The 15,845-nt window shown below is 39.5% G+C and overlaps 1 protein-coding gene across 1 annotated transcript in view; it reads right to left on the bottom strand.

The window, feature by feature from the left end:
• Positions 1-15,845, bottom strand: part of MOCOS (molybdenum cofactor sulfurase) — a 406,588-nt gene that overhangs the window by 30,406 nt on the left and 360,337 nt on the right. Inside the window, exons 9-10 of the mRNA XM_074945194.1 lie at positions 14,310-14,472; positions 7,599-7,680 (exon numbers count right to left, since the gene is read on the bottom strand). Of these exons, the coding sequence (XP_074801295.1) occupies positions 7,599-7,680; positions 14,310-14,472 (245 nt within the window). The remainder of the gene's footprint in view (positions 1-7,598; positions 7,681-14,309; positions 14,473-15,845) is intronic.

Genomic DNA, 15,845 nt, shown 5'->3' with positions numbered 1-15,845 from the left:
TGACGGATCTGGACTAAATGTATTTGTCTAACGATGACATCTAATTAATCTATATCAATCAGCATTCTCAAGTGTTTTCATAGCACAGACTACATCATAGCACTGCCCTTCCCATTCACTGTCACACAGCTTCCCTGTGGCAACAACAGCAATTGCATATATGGAAAAATAACGTTAGGACAATATTTAACCACAGTCTCTTTTAATGCAATATTATTGATGGAAATATGGAGGAGAGCGAGCACCAAGAGTGAACAGTCAGTTTTCTGTGGACCATTATGTGGAAGCTTCTGTTGTAAATGAATGTAGCACATCTTCTTCAGTGCGCTAATACATATGCATTTAAAAGGGGGTCAAAACTGGGTAAAACGTGTAAGGGATAGCTTGATTAATTATCATTATTGTTGTTTGTATTACGTAGGTGTTATAATAACACAAATAAGAAAATAAAATAATAAATAATAGGAAGAAACAATTAGGGGAGCCTCCATTGTGTTGTAAATTTTCAAATAAAAAGCTTCTTAATCCCAGTATTTTAGCCAAGAAAGGTGTTTTAAGGGAGTCTGAATGTTTTTGGTTTTGTAACTCAGTGGCACAATCACAGCTGCCTTTACTCCTGTCCCCTGGAGCCAGACAGTAAGAATTTTTTAAATGATCCATCAGTTACAGTGTTGCCCACTGCCTAATTCAATCCATGTTCTTAGTACATAAACTAACAGCAACGGAAACAAGATGGTAGCTTGAAAGGTTGCTCCTATCAAATGGTTCCTTTAGTACTAATTCCACGATGGTATTCTTCAGGGTTGGTGGACAGATTTTCTCCTTCACCTGTAGTTCTGATAATTAATCATAGAATGGCTTCTGGATTCTCTCTCACAAGTCAAAAAGGCCATGGAGACACCCTGTTAACCATTAGTGCCCTCATGACTACGGGGAGAATTATTGGAAAGAGGATGGCAGTGTGTTTTTGGTCCTGTGGTCGGCTTGCTGTTTCTTCTATCTAGAAAGATGATTTTGAATGCAGGTGATCTACTTTGTGAAATAAAAAATAGTCACCACAGCAAAAGATGCTAAATTCTGGGATTGAGCTTGGAGGCAGTTTGTCTTTGTAAAAGATATGCACACTCAATTGATTTACATTGATATGATGCCAATATAAGTGAGATCAGAAGTAGGACTCCTATCTCTTTTCAGCTGATGTCTGGAATTCTGAAGAACATACTGAAAGAAAAGATTTTAGCCAAAACAGGTCAAAATTATTGAGCCATCAATATCAATTCTCTTCCTTGTTCTTTTACACAATTTACTTGAATCCTGATTTTACTACAACTTTCAAGCTCTGGCCTAACTATATCCCACTCCCCCACGCCCCATAATGGGGTCCTTTTTGCTGTTTTCTGTACACATCAAAGTCAGCTGACTGCTTTGCTATATATAGTTAAGGGTCTGTCACAGAGCTGTGAAAAAAATCTCACTATTTGTGAAAACAGTGAAAAATCATGTTAATGAGGGTGAAACATTTGTCATGTTTACTTGAATATTTCATGTTTTCTGATGTCTTAAGGCAGAGGTATGTGAAGGTAAAAATTGCCTTTCATCTTAGCACATGGCCTGTGACTCATTTCTATCTTCACAAGCACACATGGTTGTTATTTAAACCAGTAAACAGCTATGACATACATACAGTAAATTCTTATCATGACTTCTTTTCCTGATTCACAGTGAATGCAAGCAATTCCTTAGATTTTCAAACTCAGTTTTGAAAATGTTCTCATAAGTGCAGTAATAACTTCTGTATCCTCAACAGCCCCAGTGGCAGGGAGAAAGAGGCTAAGGCCAACACGCAGGGCTGCTGCAGTATGGTGGGGTGTGGAGAGTTCATTTACACAAATTCTTTTCCTTGCTCAAACTCCTCCTGCCCACAGAGCAACTAAAAGCCCCCTTCCTGATTTTCTGTGCTTTATATGGTCTGTTGGGGCTTACATTCGCCTTACTACTGCATAAACATGTCTCAAAATGTGGCCCTCTTTTATTACATAGCTAAAGTATTTTACACCACACAGTGGCTGAGATGAAAAACTACAGCTATAGTGTATTATAGTATTTCATCGAAGGTCACTGTGTAGTTTCTGAATTCTGAGTCTGCTTGGTCTCAAATTGCTTTCCCATATTGTCTAAACATTTTCAGAGTGAAGCCCATTGTCTCTTCAAGGTCCCTGTCAAAGTCCTTCTGCTGTAGTTCAATTCCATTCATTTTGTTCGTGTGTTTATTTTGCTTGAGTATTACTTTACATTTGTCAACATTACATTTCATTTGTCGCATGTCAGCCAATTTATAAAGCGGGCCCTAATTCTTCCAAATTTTACCTGCTGTGTGTCTTGTGTTCACTACTCATACCACTATTGTGTCATCAACAAATTTAGCTTCAGTACTTTACAGCTGGTCCCTCCAGATAGGTAATTTATAGACTGAAAAACAAGGACAGCCAAAGTCTGAATATTGATTCCAGTGGGATGCCACTTACATTCCCCCACAACAAGCTGAATTCACTTTGTTTTGCTTTTTAACCAGTTCTTTGCCTTTTGCTACCATTTATGCTTTCCTTGGCCTTCTTGGTTTGGACCCAGCTTGTGTAGACATACCCGTGCAAGCTCTGCTCAAGTTAGTGCACTGAAAATAGCAGTGTAGCCAGGGTAGAATGGGCGGCAGCTCAGGCTAGCAGCCAGAGTACATACTGTGGGGGTCTGGGCAGGTATGAGCTCAGGTGGATAGTCTGAGCTGCTGTCCATGCTACCCTGGCTATGATGTTATTCAGTGCACTAGCTCAAGCAGAACTAGCTCAGGTTCATCTATGCAAGCTGGGAATCACACCTCCCAGCTCAAATGTAGACATACCCAAGGAACTCCTTCTGGTGACTGTACAATAGATTTGGGCCACATGTTTTTCCCAGCTATATCAGCATAAATCCAGATTAATTCCACTGAAGTTAATTTACACTGGAATAATTGAAAGCAGAATTTGTCTAGGTCAGTCTGTCCTCATGTAAAGTTTCTATTGATTTCAAGCATTTCTTCTGAGTTGGAACAATGGCCAGTCCAGTGACTTTACCACAGACCTCCCCAGTTAGAACATAAAAATGGCCACACTGGGTCAGACCAATGGTCCATCTAGCCCAGTATCCTGTCTCCCAACAGTGGCCAATGCCAGGTTCTTCAAAGGGAATGAACAGAACAGGCAATCATTGAGTGATCCCCTTGTCATCCACTCCCTGCTTTGCTGCAGAAATGTGGTGCCAATCTCAATGTATGAGATATACTGGGAATAAAGTTACTAAAAGCTGAAATTATATAACAGAAACAGGAAGCCTGGTAAGACTGATATTGCAACCATGCCTCCAGTTCTGGTGGATGTAGAAAAGAGCCACAAAAATGATTTGAGGAGGAAATGCCTTAAAGTGAGAAATTGAAAGAGATCAATCTGTTTAGTTTATAAAAATGTAGATTGAGTGGGTGACTTTATTACAGTATGTAAGTACCTTCAGAGAGTACTAAAGGGCTCTTTAATCTAGCAGAGTAAGGCATAACAGGAACCAATGTCTGGAAGCTAAAATCAGATAAATTCAAAGGAGAAATGAAGCACACATTTTTAACAGTGGGAGTGATTAACCACAGGAACACACTACCAAGGGAAGGGGTGCATTCTCCATCTTGAAGTCTACAGATCAAGATTGGATGCCTTTCTGGAAGATATGCTTTAGTCAAACACAAGTTATTTGTCTTAATACAGGGTAACTGTATGAAATACCATGATTTGAAATATACACAGGACAGACTAGATCTAAATTCCTTAAATTCTGTGACTCTGTGAATCTATGGAAGATCCCAATGAAGTCCATGGGTGCTGTTAGCATTTGGCACCTTTGAAAATCAGGCTACCTTCATTTAGCAGGTTTACTAGGTCTTTATCTCTAGTTTTTTTTCATATGGTGCATTTCATCATAACATCTGAGTGCCAAACATACTTTAGTGGATTAGCGTCACAACACTCATGCGCATTGAGGAAACCGAGGCACGAAGAGGTAAAGTGACTTGCCCAAAGCACAAGATGTCCAGCAGAGGTGGGACTAGAATGCAGATTTTCATTCAGAATCCAGTGACTTTACCACATGGTCATCTTGCCTCTCTGTTAACCATTGTGAAACAGGTCTTAAGATACGGTCAATTATCATTATTTATTCTTCTTGGATTGCTCAGTAAACTGGGTGCAAGTAAACACTATGCATTTTAATAAGCCTAAATGGAAAGGTATACATCTAGGAATAAAGGACGTAGGCTGTACTTCTGGGATGGGAGACGGTATCCTTGGAAGCAGTGACTCTGAAAAAGATTTGGGTCCTGGTGGATAATCAGCTAAACATGAGCTGCCAGTGCAATGCTATGGCCAAAAGGGCTAATGCACTACTTGGATGCATAAAAAGGAGAATGTTGAGGAGGAGCGGAGAGGTTATTTTATATCTGTATTTGGCACTGGTGCAACTGCTGCTAGAATACTGTGTCCAGTTCTGGTGTCCACATTGAAGAAGGGTGTTGATAAATTGGAAAGGGTTCAGAGAAGAGCCATGAGAATAAATACAGGATTAGAAAACATGGCGTATAGTGACAGACTCAAAGAGCTCAATTTGTTTAGTTTAATGAAGAGAAGGTTAAGGGATGACTTGATCACAGTTTATAAATATGGAGGAGAAATTTTTGATAATATAATCTTCAAGCTATACAAATTTATAACATAATTCAATGGCTGGAAATGAAAGCTAGACAAATTCAGACTGGAAATAAGGTATACATCTTTAACAGTGAGCGTAATTAACCTCTAGAACAATTTACCAAGGGTCACGGTGGATGTTCTATCACTCACCATTTTTAAATCAAGATGGATGTTTTTCTAAAAGATCTGCTCTATGAATTATTTTGGGGAAGTTCTATGGCCTCTGTTACTCAAGAGGTCAGACTAGCTGATCACAATGGTCCCTCCTCGCCTTAGAATCTATGAGTGTCTTGGATTTCATTGCCCTCCTTATTTGTTTAATGGAGCTACTTTTTAACATACATTCTTTCTCTCTGTTATTTCCAGTATTACCCTTATTCCCTTTGGCTACCATTCACTCATTCTGCTTTTTCTGTTACCCGTATCTTTTACCTGATAGCCCTAATTGACTCTGTATTCTTGTTTGGTTCCTTCCCTGCTTTGCCATTTCCACTGCAGGCTTCTGTGCCCCTGAGAACTTTGAGCAGCCTCTCATGAAAATTTCCCTTTTCATACAGTTAAAAAAAAAATGCAGCCAATGACATTGAGACAGGCTATGATGGTATTACTGCGAAAGAAATGCAGAGAGAGCAAGGCAATCAAGGATATTTTAAAAGCAGGGTCTATTAGAGATGGGCTAACCTCGGGAAAGATAAGGATGAGTCAACACTAAGGGAAATTGGACAGATGGTTAGAACAAATGACTTTTGGGTGGTTTCCGCTATCCAGACATTTTTTGGGAAAAATATGCTTCCAAAGAAAAGTCCTTTTTTATTACTTTAATTTAGTGGAGGATACTTTCCTAATACAAAAGGTAGAAAAGCAAAATTGTGTGTGTATTATACATGATATAGACATATCTTACGCATTCCATTTAGACTATTCATGAAAGCAAACTTCATGATAAATTGATTAAACATAAGAGAAACTGAATTGAATTGTCCATAAACTAACTGAGTCTAGAAACACCAGGCAAACAAACTGTGGCAAAATACCTTGTTCGCCTCAGCAGGCTCAGTCCTTTTTAGCCTTGGAGACTCAGGTTTGGGGCAAGGCGAATCCTTATAGGTGGCACAGGGTCCTGCTACTCCTGTCCTCAGTCAGTCCCTTGTGCGTGTTTTCCTTCCCTTCTGGGGAGTGAGTGCAGCCTCCCTACTGGGAAGGTCTGGTGTCTTGCTGCAAACAGCCTACTGGCAGCTTTCCTGCTCCTCTCACTCCCTCACTCTCCCCCTCCTTCCACCCAGGGGAGGGTTTAAAAAGGTCCCAAGTAGTTGGAGTCAACTGAACCTAATTGGTTCCCTAGCAACCCCTTTTCCAGTTGAACCTTATTGCCCTGGGGTTCTCTCTCCTCAGTGGATAGAGGGGGGCCTTTTAATCCCCTGGGACTAATTAATACCCCCCTTTTGTAGCTGTTTGTCCTGGGTTTACCACAAAACCAAAATGTTAAACTATGACATAGGGCCAAAACCTCCCTGCTGCCATGGGGTGTGCACTAGGGGGAAAGAGGGTGAAAAGAGCCTCTTCTCTCCTTACAGCAGTGGGGCAGCATTCCAATCTGGCACGCAAGAAGTTGCCAACTGGGGGACATGCTAACTACCATCATGACCCCATAGGAGGGCGTTCAGGTCCAATGACAACTTATTGCTGTTTTGGGAAGCAAGTGCTAGAGGGGTAGAGAAAATAAACTTGTATCAAAGAAAATATCAGAAAAATCTTGGAATTCCTGCAGTGCTCAGGGCCTGACGGAAGGTTAGTGTGGGTCCAGTCTTTAAAGAGGGAAGTACAGTAATTGTGGTATGTACATATATGACCTCTAGGCTGGACTTCAGAACTCTGAAAAATATCTGAAAACTTATAACTGTACCATGGACAAATTAAGAGAGGAAGCAGAGTGCAGTAAATAACTGTCGGTGAAGCACAAGTTACTCAAATCACTTTAATCAAATGGCTTCTTTGGACATATCAACAGACTTGGTGGGTCAGTGGAATGCAGTAGATAATGAACATGGATGTCAGCAAGTCATTCAGTACAGAGCTACTCAGAAAACTGATGTTGGAGAAATATTTGTTTTATGGATAATCATACCACATGATGGATAAACACTTGGCTCACAAATCGGAAACAGAGTTATTAATAATAGCAGTGTTATATCTTATTGAAAGACAATGCATGAAACGGTGTACTGCAGGGAGTTGGTGCTAATGATATTCAACATATTTACTAATAATTTTTCAAAGAAGTATAACTGAATACTGAGCAACACTGGTGCTCAAAATAAGATTAGGAGTTCTTGTGAATATGGAAAATTTATTTTAAAAATCAGCTGGGTCTAGAAAATTTGAGACAATGCAATGGGAAATGGGACAAGTTACTAACATCAGCACAGGTGAGTAATTTAACAGAAACGGTATATGCCAAGTTGGGGCAGCCACATAGCATGTGAAAACGTACAGGACACTTGCACAGTTTTCTTATTGATAGTTTTCTGATGGCAAACCAGGCAAAGATCTTTCCTAACTTATGGGCTGCAAAATCCTCAAAACCTGATTTTTATTTGTTTTATCAGACCTGCTTTGTGTGCTACATTTTCCACAGAAGTCTAACCCACTCTGCTGTTTGTTTCATTCCATCATTGAACTTTTTTTCTTCTCTTCTTGTTTTATTTTGTTTACGCGAATATCTTCTGGACTCTCACATAACCCTTGAACTTGCATTCCAATTATGGTCATCCTGAGCTGTCCCTGCAAAAGGTCATCAGCTTAGAACCTTCTAGGGTATCTGTTCTCACTCACCTGTGTGCACAAACTTTGCTCTGACCAATCTGAATCTCTCTTCCGGTGTTTTCCTCTAGAGGCACGGATATGGGGTCCATTCCTTTATGTATCAAGAACAAATTATAAGAATTAAGTATTTGGGCAGAATCATATGTTATGAAAAAAAAGTACATATTCCCTGACTGTTTTGGACTACAGCAGTCACAAATTCTGCTCGCTTTTTGACAGAGTTATATTCTCTGCCTGCAGGTGGCTCCAAATGATAATACAAGAACAAAGGCTTTGGATGACCTAGGTACCCAAACCACATTAACTAATATACAATTTCAGCTTTTAGTAACTTTATTCCCTGTGTATCTCTTACATGGAGATTGGCACAAAATTTCTGCAGCAATCATGGCTGTTGTTGAAAGGACAGGCTTATCATAGCTCTACTATCCCTAGTAAATCAGGATATGAGTATAGCCATTCTTAGCGAGAGAGAATGGAAATAAACACATTTTAAAAAGATAAACATAGTGTTCAAAAATGAAATATGTTTCACAAACTACTTAGCTGTGTAAAGGGGCATACATAATCTTTGAATTTAAACAGTATAATAAAGCTCAATGGGCTGAGAGGAGGGCCATGCTATACTGATTTATGAAACAGAAAAAAACCCATACAGCACTGCTCTTTGTTAATTGAAAACAATAATCTTAAATGGCCAACAAAGCATTTTACTATCAGGCTGCAGTGAACCCTAATGCTCTCCATATACACTTCCACATAAAGCAGAAAAGACTCTGATCTCATGTACACTTGCTTTACATCAATGGACTTTGATTTCACTGAAGTTACTTCTGATTTAGGCCAGTGAAAATAAAACGAGAATCGGATTTGTTTGATTTTATTTTGAAGAGTAAGGAAGTTTAACTCAGATTCACCATGCCACAATTCTGTTCTACATACACGATTTCAAAAGAGAAAGGTTTATGGTATTTGTTAACTTCAGTATCATCCCAAACTCGACTGACTGGTGGTATTGCTGTAGCACAGAATGATAAAGATGATAAGAGAACATAAGAGCTGCCATGCTGGGTCAGACCATGGTCCATCTTGCCCAGCATCCTGTTTCCCGTATCAGTGATTCAGGGGGAGTGTACAGAACAGAGCAATTAGGGGGTGATCCCCCCGCCCCTCATCTTCCACTGCAGATTTCTGGTAGTCAAAGATTTAGGGTCACCACAAGCATGGAGTTGCGTCCTGGACAAATCTTGGTTAATAGCCATTGATGGCCCTATTCTTCATTAATGTATCTAGTTCTTTTTTGAACCCTGTTATACTTTTGGCCATCACAACATCCCATGGCAATAAGTACCACAGGTTTGTTGTGTGAAATTTAATTCCTCTTGTTTGTATTAAACCTGCTGCCTATTAAGATGGGAGAAGAAAAGCTGGACACACTTGGAAAACAAAACATGTAAGCAACAAATCAGTTTAACCCAGCTGCAATAATCCAAGTAAAAACTGACAAATATTACTATCTTGGGAGTATAACAAACACCCTTCTATGATTATTCCGCCCACATCCCCCATGGAAAAATATCAGTGTCATTCACTTGGAAGAAAAGAAAATAAGAAAGGTTTGAACTTTTTGTGGGTTTAACTGTAATCATTTATAAAAACAATTCTTAACAGAGAGCACACATGCAAGTTCCTCAGATGGGGGCTCAGGGTTTTATAGGTGATTGATTTTACACATCAGCCAGTATATCATACTCTGATTGAAACACACACATTTTACAAAAAGAAAAGGAGTACTTGTGGCACCTTAGAGACTAACCAATTTATTTGAGCATAAGCTTTTGTGAGCTACTCACGAAAGCTTATGCTCAAATAAATTGGTTAGTCTCTAAGGTGCCACAAGTACTCCTTTTCTTTTTGCGAATACAGACTAACACGGCTCTTACTCTGAAACACACATTTTACAGCCATATTTAGGTCAGTTTAACATTGTTAATTATAACTTTATTCCATCTTAAGAAAAAAAAGCTGGAAGATTGCCAGTAACTTAACTGTAAAAGCTGGCATTCTCCATGGTCATTTGCTTGATGATAAATTTCACAGATGTGTTCACAGTATTAGTAATAAAGAAAAAAACCCCTGCCTTTAAAGCTACTCTTTTGAGTCAATGGCAAAAATTAGAAGTCTGCTATTTCAACATACTGAAATATAAACTATTCATGTGCATTCTCTCTTCAGCATGTGCACGTAATTCCTATTAATGTTACTGGCAGTACACATGAGCATCGAAGGGAGAATAAAATCTATAAAGTGTAATTAGTTTCACAATTTTGCTAGTATCTTTCTACTTCAATGTTTTAAAGAGATTTCACAACACTCAAAATTCTTGCTTCTGTGCAACGACAAACTAATTCACAACTTGCAAGAGTAGTGCTGACTCTGTTAGCTGAAATGGAAAGAGATAAATTGGCCTTTCACAGCAGCATACTCTCCGTCTAATTCTCCTCTCACTTACACCAGTGTAATCAGGAACAAGTCCGGTGCAGGCAGTGGAACAGTTCCATATTCACAGCAGCTCAATGGCAACCAGAATTTGGCCGTCTGCATTTAACAGAGGCAAGACAAGAAGGATTCTATTTTCATAACATGCAATAGATTTTTTGAAATGGAGGACCTGCTCATGCTGTCGTTCAAGTCAATGGGAGCTAGGCCCAGACAGAATAGGCTTTCACTTCCAAAGAAGCTTACATAAAATTGTATTACTGGTTTATCAGAGATAGTCTTAATATGACAAATGTTTGTTATAATTTGCATATGAAAAAGCTTTGTGGTGAATATAACGAACGTTAGCCAGAAAACCTGTAGCTTAGGAAAAACGGGCTTAACAAAACTTAAAATATGATTCTTAGAAACCACAGATACAATAAGTTCACATAACACAAAACAACCAAGTACAAAACAAACACCACAAATTCCCCTCTTCCACCACTCCTCTCCTCTCCTCAAGCTTAGGAGAATAGATGGAGTTTGTAGCATGCTGACAGGTTAACAGATTGAGCTATTTCAGAGAGCAAGTTCCTAAGTCATGTGGCGCTAGAGGAAACACCCTGAGCATCTTTACTTACTACAGCGGCGGCAGTATCGCATAGAGAGAGAGGTGATCAGTAGAGGCTCCTCCTAAGCCATTCAGGACTTCCTAGGTCAAAACCAATACCTTCAGCTTTTATCAGGGGGGGAATCAATGCAACTGATGAGAATCAGTATATCATACTGCTGGCAAGATACACCATTTAGCTAGCAGAATGCTGCCAAACTGTGTACCAGCTTTAGTTCGTTGGTGGAGTTAATGTATGGCACAATATAGAGACCAATTGAGTAATCTAATCTTAAAGTGACAACGGTAGTGTGAGACAAGGTGGGTGAGGTAATATCTTTTATTGGACCAACTTCTGTTGGTGACAGAGACAAGCTTTCGAGCTTACACAGAGCTCTTCTTCAGTTCAGGAAAAAGGCCATCATGGCCACTGCTGTTACCTGATCATGTAACAGCAGCTGGGATTGCAAATTCAGGGAGCAAAAAGTCCTTCAAAGGGACATATATAAATCCTCACTTTATTTTCTAGTTACTTCCCCCAACCCATCAACATCAGCTCAGTCTTATCCAGGTTAAGCCTGAACCGGTTAGTCGTCATCACTACCCCAGATGTCAGGCCAACAGTGGGTCAAGGCCACTGCCAACGCTGGCTGGATTAGATAAGAAAGATACAGAACTGGGTATCGTCAGCCTACTGAAACCACTGCAACCCCTCTCTCCTTATTAATGATCTGAAAGGCCATGTCCAAGCTTACCGTGGCACAGCTGCATGGGGACAGGGACAGAGCTCTCCTGTCGACATAATAAAACCAGCTCAATGAGTGGCAGTAGCTATAGTTGTGTCATTCAGGGTTGGGGACTTTTTACACCCCTGAACGACAAAAGTTTTGCCAACATAAATGCTAGTATAGAGTGAATAAAGAGCAAGATAATGAATTTTTTTCATGGTATTAAGCTGAGAGGGGCAGCATATACTAACAAAGACAGAGAAATCATACTAAAAGCAGCAAGGGAAGTGGAAAGGAGAAAGAAAAGATTAATCTTGGAAAGATGCACAATAATACAAATAATCCAGATGAACGGTATCCACAGTGCTGGAAAAAATCACAAAGAAATAATGCTGAGAGAGAACTAGAGGTGATCATAGTCAACAAATTAAATATTATCAATTTGAAATATGAAATGACAGCATAAAAGGTAATGAAGTTTGGGCTGCAGAAAGAAAGGCATCACATCACAGGACAAAGGGCTGACAGTTTCTCTCTGTAAAGATGTGGTGTGCCTATATGAACCTGAAATATGGCATTCAGTTTTACACACCTCATTAGCAAAAATATTGACAAATTGGAGGGAATTCAGAGAAGAGCAACAGAAATGATTTTGAGCCTGAAGGACTGTCTTACAAGGAAAGATTAAACAAGTCAAATAAGAATAGCTTTACTATGAGGTGACTAACTGGGAGATGTAACAATCGTTTATATGTCTGAAGGGTGTAAACACCAGGAAGAGAGAGTAATTATTTAGTATTGTACAATGGAATATAATTCTGAGGTTGAAGTTAAGAGCAGGAAAATTAGACAGGATATCATGAAGGTCTTCTCAATTAGTGTAACTATTCAGGCTTCCAGTCAGGTTCTTATATGCCCCCATTACTTGGTATCTGACTGCATGTAATCTCTGGAATAATCCCCTTAAGTAAACAGCAGACATCACCACATGTTTAGTCATTTAAAACTATTACTAGACTGAAACTATACTATAAATACTAGAAAACAGCATTGCTATTGCAAAGGGGTGGGCTAGATGACCTAAGGTATTTAGGGACAGTTCCAGATCGTTCCACTTGACAAAGAGACATCTCTGTGAACAGGGCAAAGCCAGATCATTTATAGGTGGGTTTTCCAATTTGATTTTCTTTTTGAACCCTATCCTATATCCAGTATCTCCCACAAGAATCACCCTGAAAATAGTTCAGTGGTGACACTGCATTACCGCTCACTGTATATTTAGGAGTCTAAAAAAGTGCCTCTCCTTTCTCTTTCAGCATGAATACATCAAAACATGAAAAAGAGTCAATACAAAATAAACAAATAAAAAAAGATGAATATCCTCACCCAGGATACCCCTCCATTGTCCAGATGAATAAATGAAAAGCCCCCCTCCTTCAACCCTATTTATACTCTCTATGCATCCCATTCTTGAAAACCCAGCTACATGCATAAGGCATGCTCTGAATAATCACACCCAGGTCCTATACAGGACCTTTCAACAGTAGACCACAAAGCAATTGGCAAAAAAACCCAACCCCCCCGCCCCCCCCCCAAACCCCCCAAACCTTAGAAGTAACTTTATCCCCATTTTATAGATGGGGAAATGGAGGCTTCCCCAAGGTAATCCAGAAGGCTAGAAGCAGCACTAGGAATAGAAACCAGGTCTCCACAGTCCCAGTCTAGAGCTCTATCCACTAGGTCACTATTTGAGCTTTTGCTGGATCTAGGGAGATACAACTTTCTGAGTCAAATGCCCTTCATCAGGGATGCCCTGCCAATTAAAACAGGGAACTTGTAGCTCAAACACTCCCACTGATTTCAAATGCCCTAAGAGCAAATGAGAAGAGGATGGGGACTCTCACTGCACAGGTAGGTCCTGTTGACCTCACTACTGTAGGGGTATCATAGAATCTGCGCCTTAGGGCTCTGAAGGTAAAACCAACATCCTGAGGGAGGAATCTCTTGTTGCAGTTCCGCGAGGAAAGAGAAAAAACCCTGACAATGAATTATGACAATAGGAAAAAACCTAAAGGAGTTAACTTGTTTGGGCCTAGCTGCTCAAATATGAGCATATACATTATTAACAGATGGAGAGGCTGAGCAAATGTTAGACCCCAGGGAGAAGGTAAATACTGTTCAGTTATATGCAAACAAGGCGTTAATAATGAGCTCTGAAGACGACAAGCCTGCTGTTTAGTTCAATGTTAATAGTTTTGTCAGTGAAAGAAACAGTATATCCCCTCAAGTTGGGAAGAACTTTCCAGAACCCCAGCACTCTCCAAATATGGTTCTCTTGTGTATTCATTGATAGTGTGCTCAGAAAAGTAGCCAGAATGAAATATTTTCTTTTATCTGAAAGGATACTGTAAAGCAATCAGTTAAAAAATGTTATGTCATCACCTCAGTGAAACCAATCCCCACTGATGATCTACTCAGCAAGCAGGAAAGTCTGTCCCCATTGCACAGCCCAAGTAACCCAGCTGTGTGCTGAAGAGATTGTGGCCAGCTGTGGAGTGGCCAGTTCTTCAGTTTCCGGGCTACAGTAGCCCCTTGAGACTGGTGTACTGTCTCCATGATGTGGAGAAGCAGAATGGCCAGTGGACCTACATAGTTGTGAATTTCACCAGCACTGTCCATCCCTGCCCTTGGCACCCACTCCATAGTTGCATGTAGGGAGCCACTGTGGAGATCTCCCTTCCCCATACATAACCCAAATCTATCCTTTGTGGTGAAGTCTGGAACTTCCATACCCACAGCTGGAAGAGCAAGATTTGTTCCTAGTATATTAGTGATTCATGACATTCTGTACTTCTTTTTTTATTATTCAGTAAGGGAGAGGAATGGATGCTGCTTACTAACCTTCTGCTTTGATGACCATAATCCTTTGCTCCAGGTCAATTAAGGGGTGTACCAGACACAGTCTAGGTTCCTGCTTCTGACTGATGCAAACGCCATTCTGATTCACAACCATCCAGCTTCGGTCATAGAGCAATCCTTGGTTTCCTACAGGCCACTCAGAAACCTGGCATAGCAACAGAAAAAAAAAATACAATCGGAAAGAAAACTCAACATCAATTATTTAATAAAGATCTCTAGCTGCAGTAGTGGAAAGGCACTGCACAAAAAGGAAAGGGAAAAGAAACTTTCCCTTCGTGAAATCCTTTGAAACTGAAATAGGAAAACTCATGTATATGTCAGTGTCAGCCTTGTTAACAGAAGCTTTAATTATCAAATCAAAGACAAATATCTCTGCAAGAAGGTGCCAGATCTAAATTGAGTTTTATTGCTATTGTTTGTTACATGTCACCATGCTTTTAGTCACCACAATTAACAAGTGGGGCTGTGAGAAGATAGTGAACATCATTCGTGAAATTTGTTGGAAAATGTTCTCAGCTTTATTCTGGGCCACTTTAGGATTCTCGCAATTCCACTTTTCATATCCAACTATAGGACATTTAACAAAATGTGTCTGAATGCAAAAATCAATTTTTTTAAAAAAGAACAATTTGAAATTCAACATATTGAAAATTTCAAGATTTTTTGCTCAAATGAAACCCTGAGTTTTTCTGTGAAACTGAAACTACTTTATGAAATCCAAAGTAAAATGAGAGAACCTCAGTTTAAGGATTTCCATTTAGTTGAAAGCTGGGCTTTTAAACATATTGCCTCAGATCATGTGTACTCTCCAGTAGCAGTAAAATATTTAGAGAGTTAACCATGTCTAAGCTTTGTTGTATTTTCAGATATGTTAGTTGAGATACTCCCTGAACAGTCCATGTGATTATTGGGGAGCTAACTGGCAAGATACCTCTAGCAAGTAAATATTGAGGGCCAAATTCTGCTCTCAGATACATGTATACACTTCCTATTGTGCATCTACTGGAGGGCAAAATTCAGCCTCGAGTGACTGATAATGTCAGCATAATTTACATTTTTTTTAAATCAAGTTTCTGATAGAACATCGTTAGCATCTCCACAACTGAAAACAAACTTTAAAACTTCTAAAAGGCTTTATTTTCCCCCTTGCTGATATTTATAAGGGCCTTTGCAACCTCTCAGTCAGACCTTTCAGCAGCAGCCGTTTAAAATTCCTGGCCAGAGTGCTGTAAAATGCATCAAGTGCACAAACAAACAAATATTTTTCTACTTCCTTTTAAAAATTAGAATAATTTTATGTGTTCCTTGTTACCTATACTGTAGGTATAGAATTTTCAGCCAGAAATCTGATATTCAAGCTGGCGAATAAAGGCAACACGACTTATGAACATACTTAGAACTAAACATGTCTTAAGTGCCTTCCTCAATCAGGGCCTTAAATAATGCACTATATAGCGATAGGCACTATTCAGAAAAAAAATCAGATAGATAGATAGATAGATAGATAGATAGATAGAT

This window comes from Natator depressus, chromosome 2, assembly GCF_965152275.1.
Source record: "Natator depressus isolate rNatDep1 chromosome 2, rNatDep2.hap1, whole genome shotgun sequence".
Taxonomy (NCBI): Eukaryota; Metazoa; Chordata; order Testudines; family Cheloniidae; genus Natator; species Natator depressus.
This window is presented reverse-complemented; position numbering and strand designations above follow the sequence as displayed.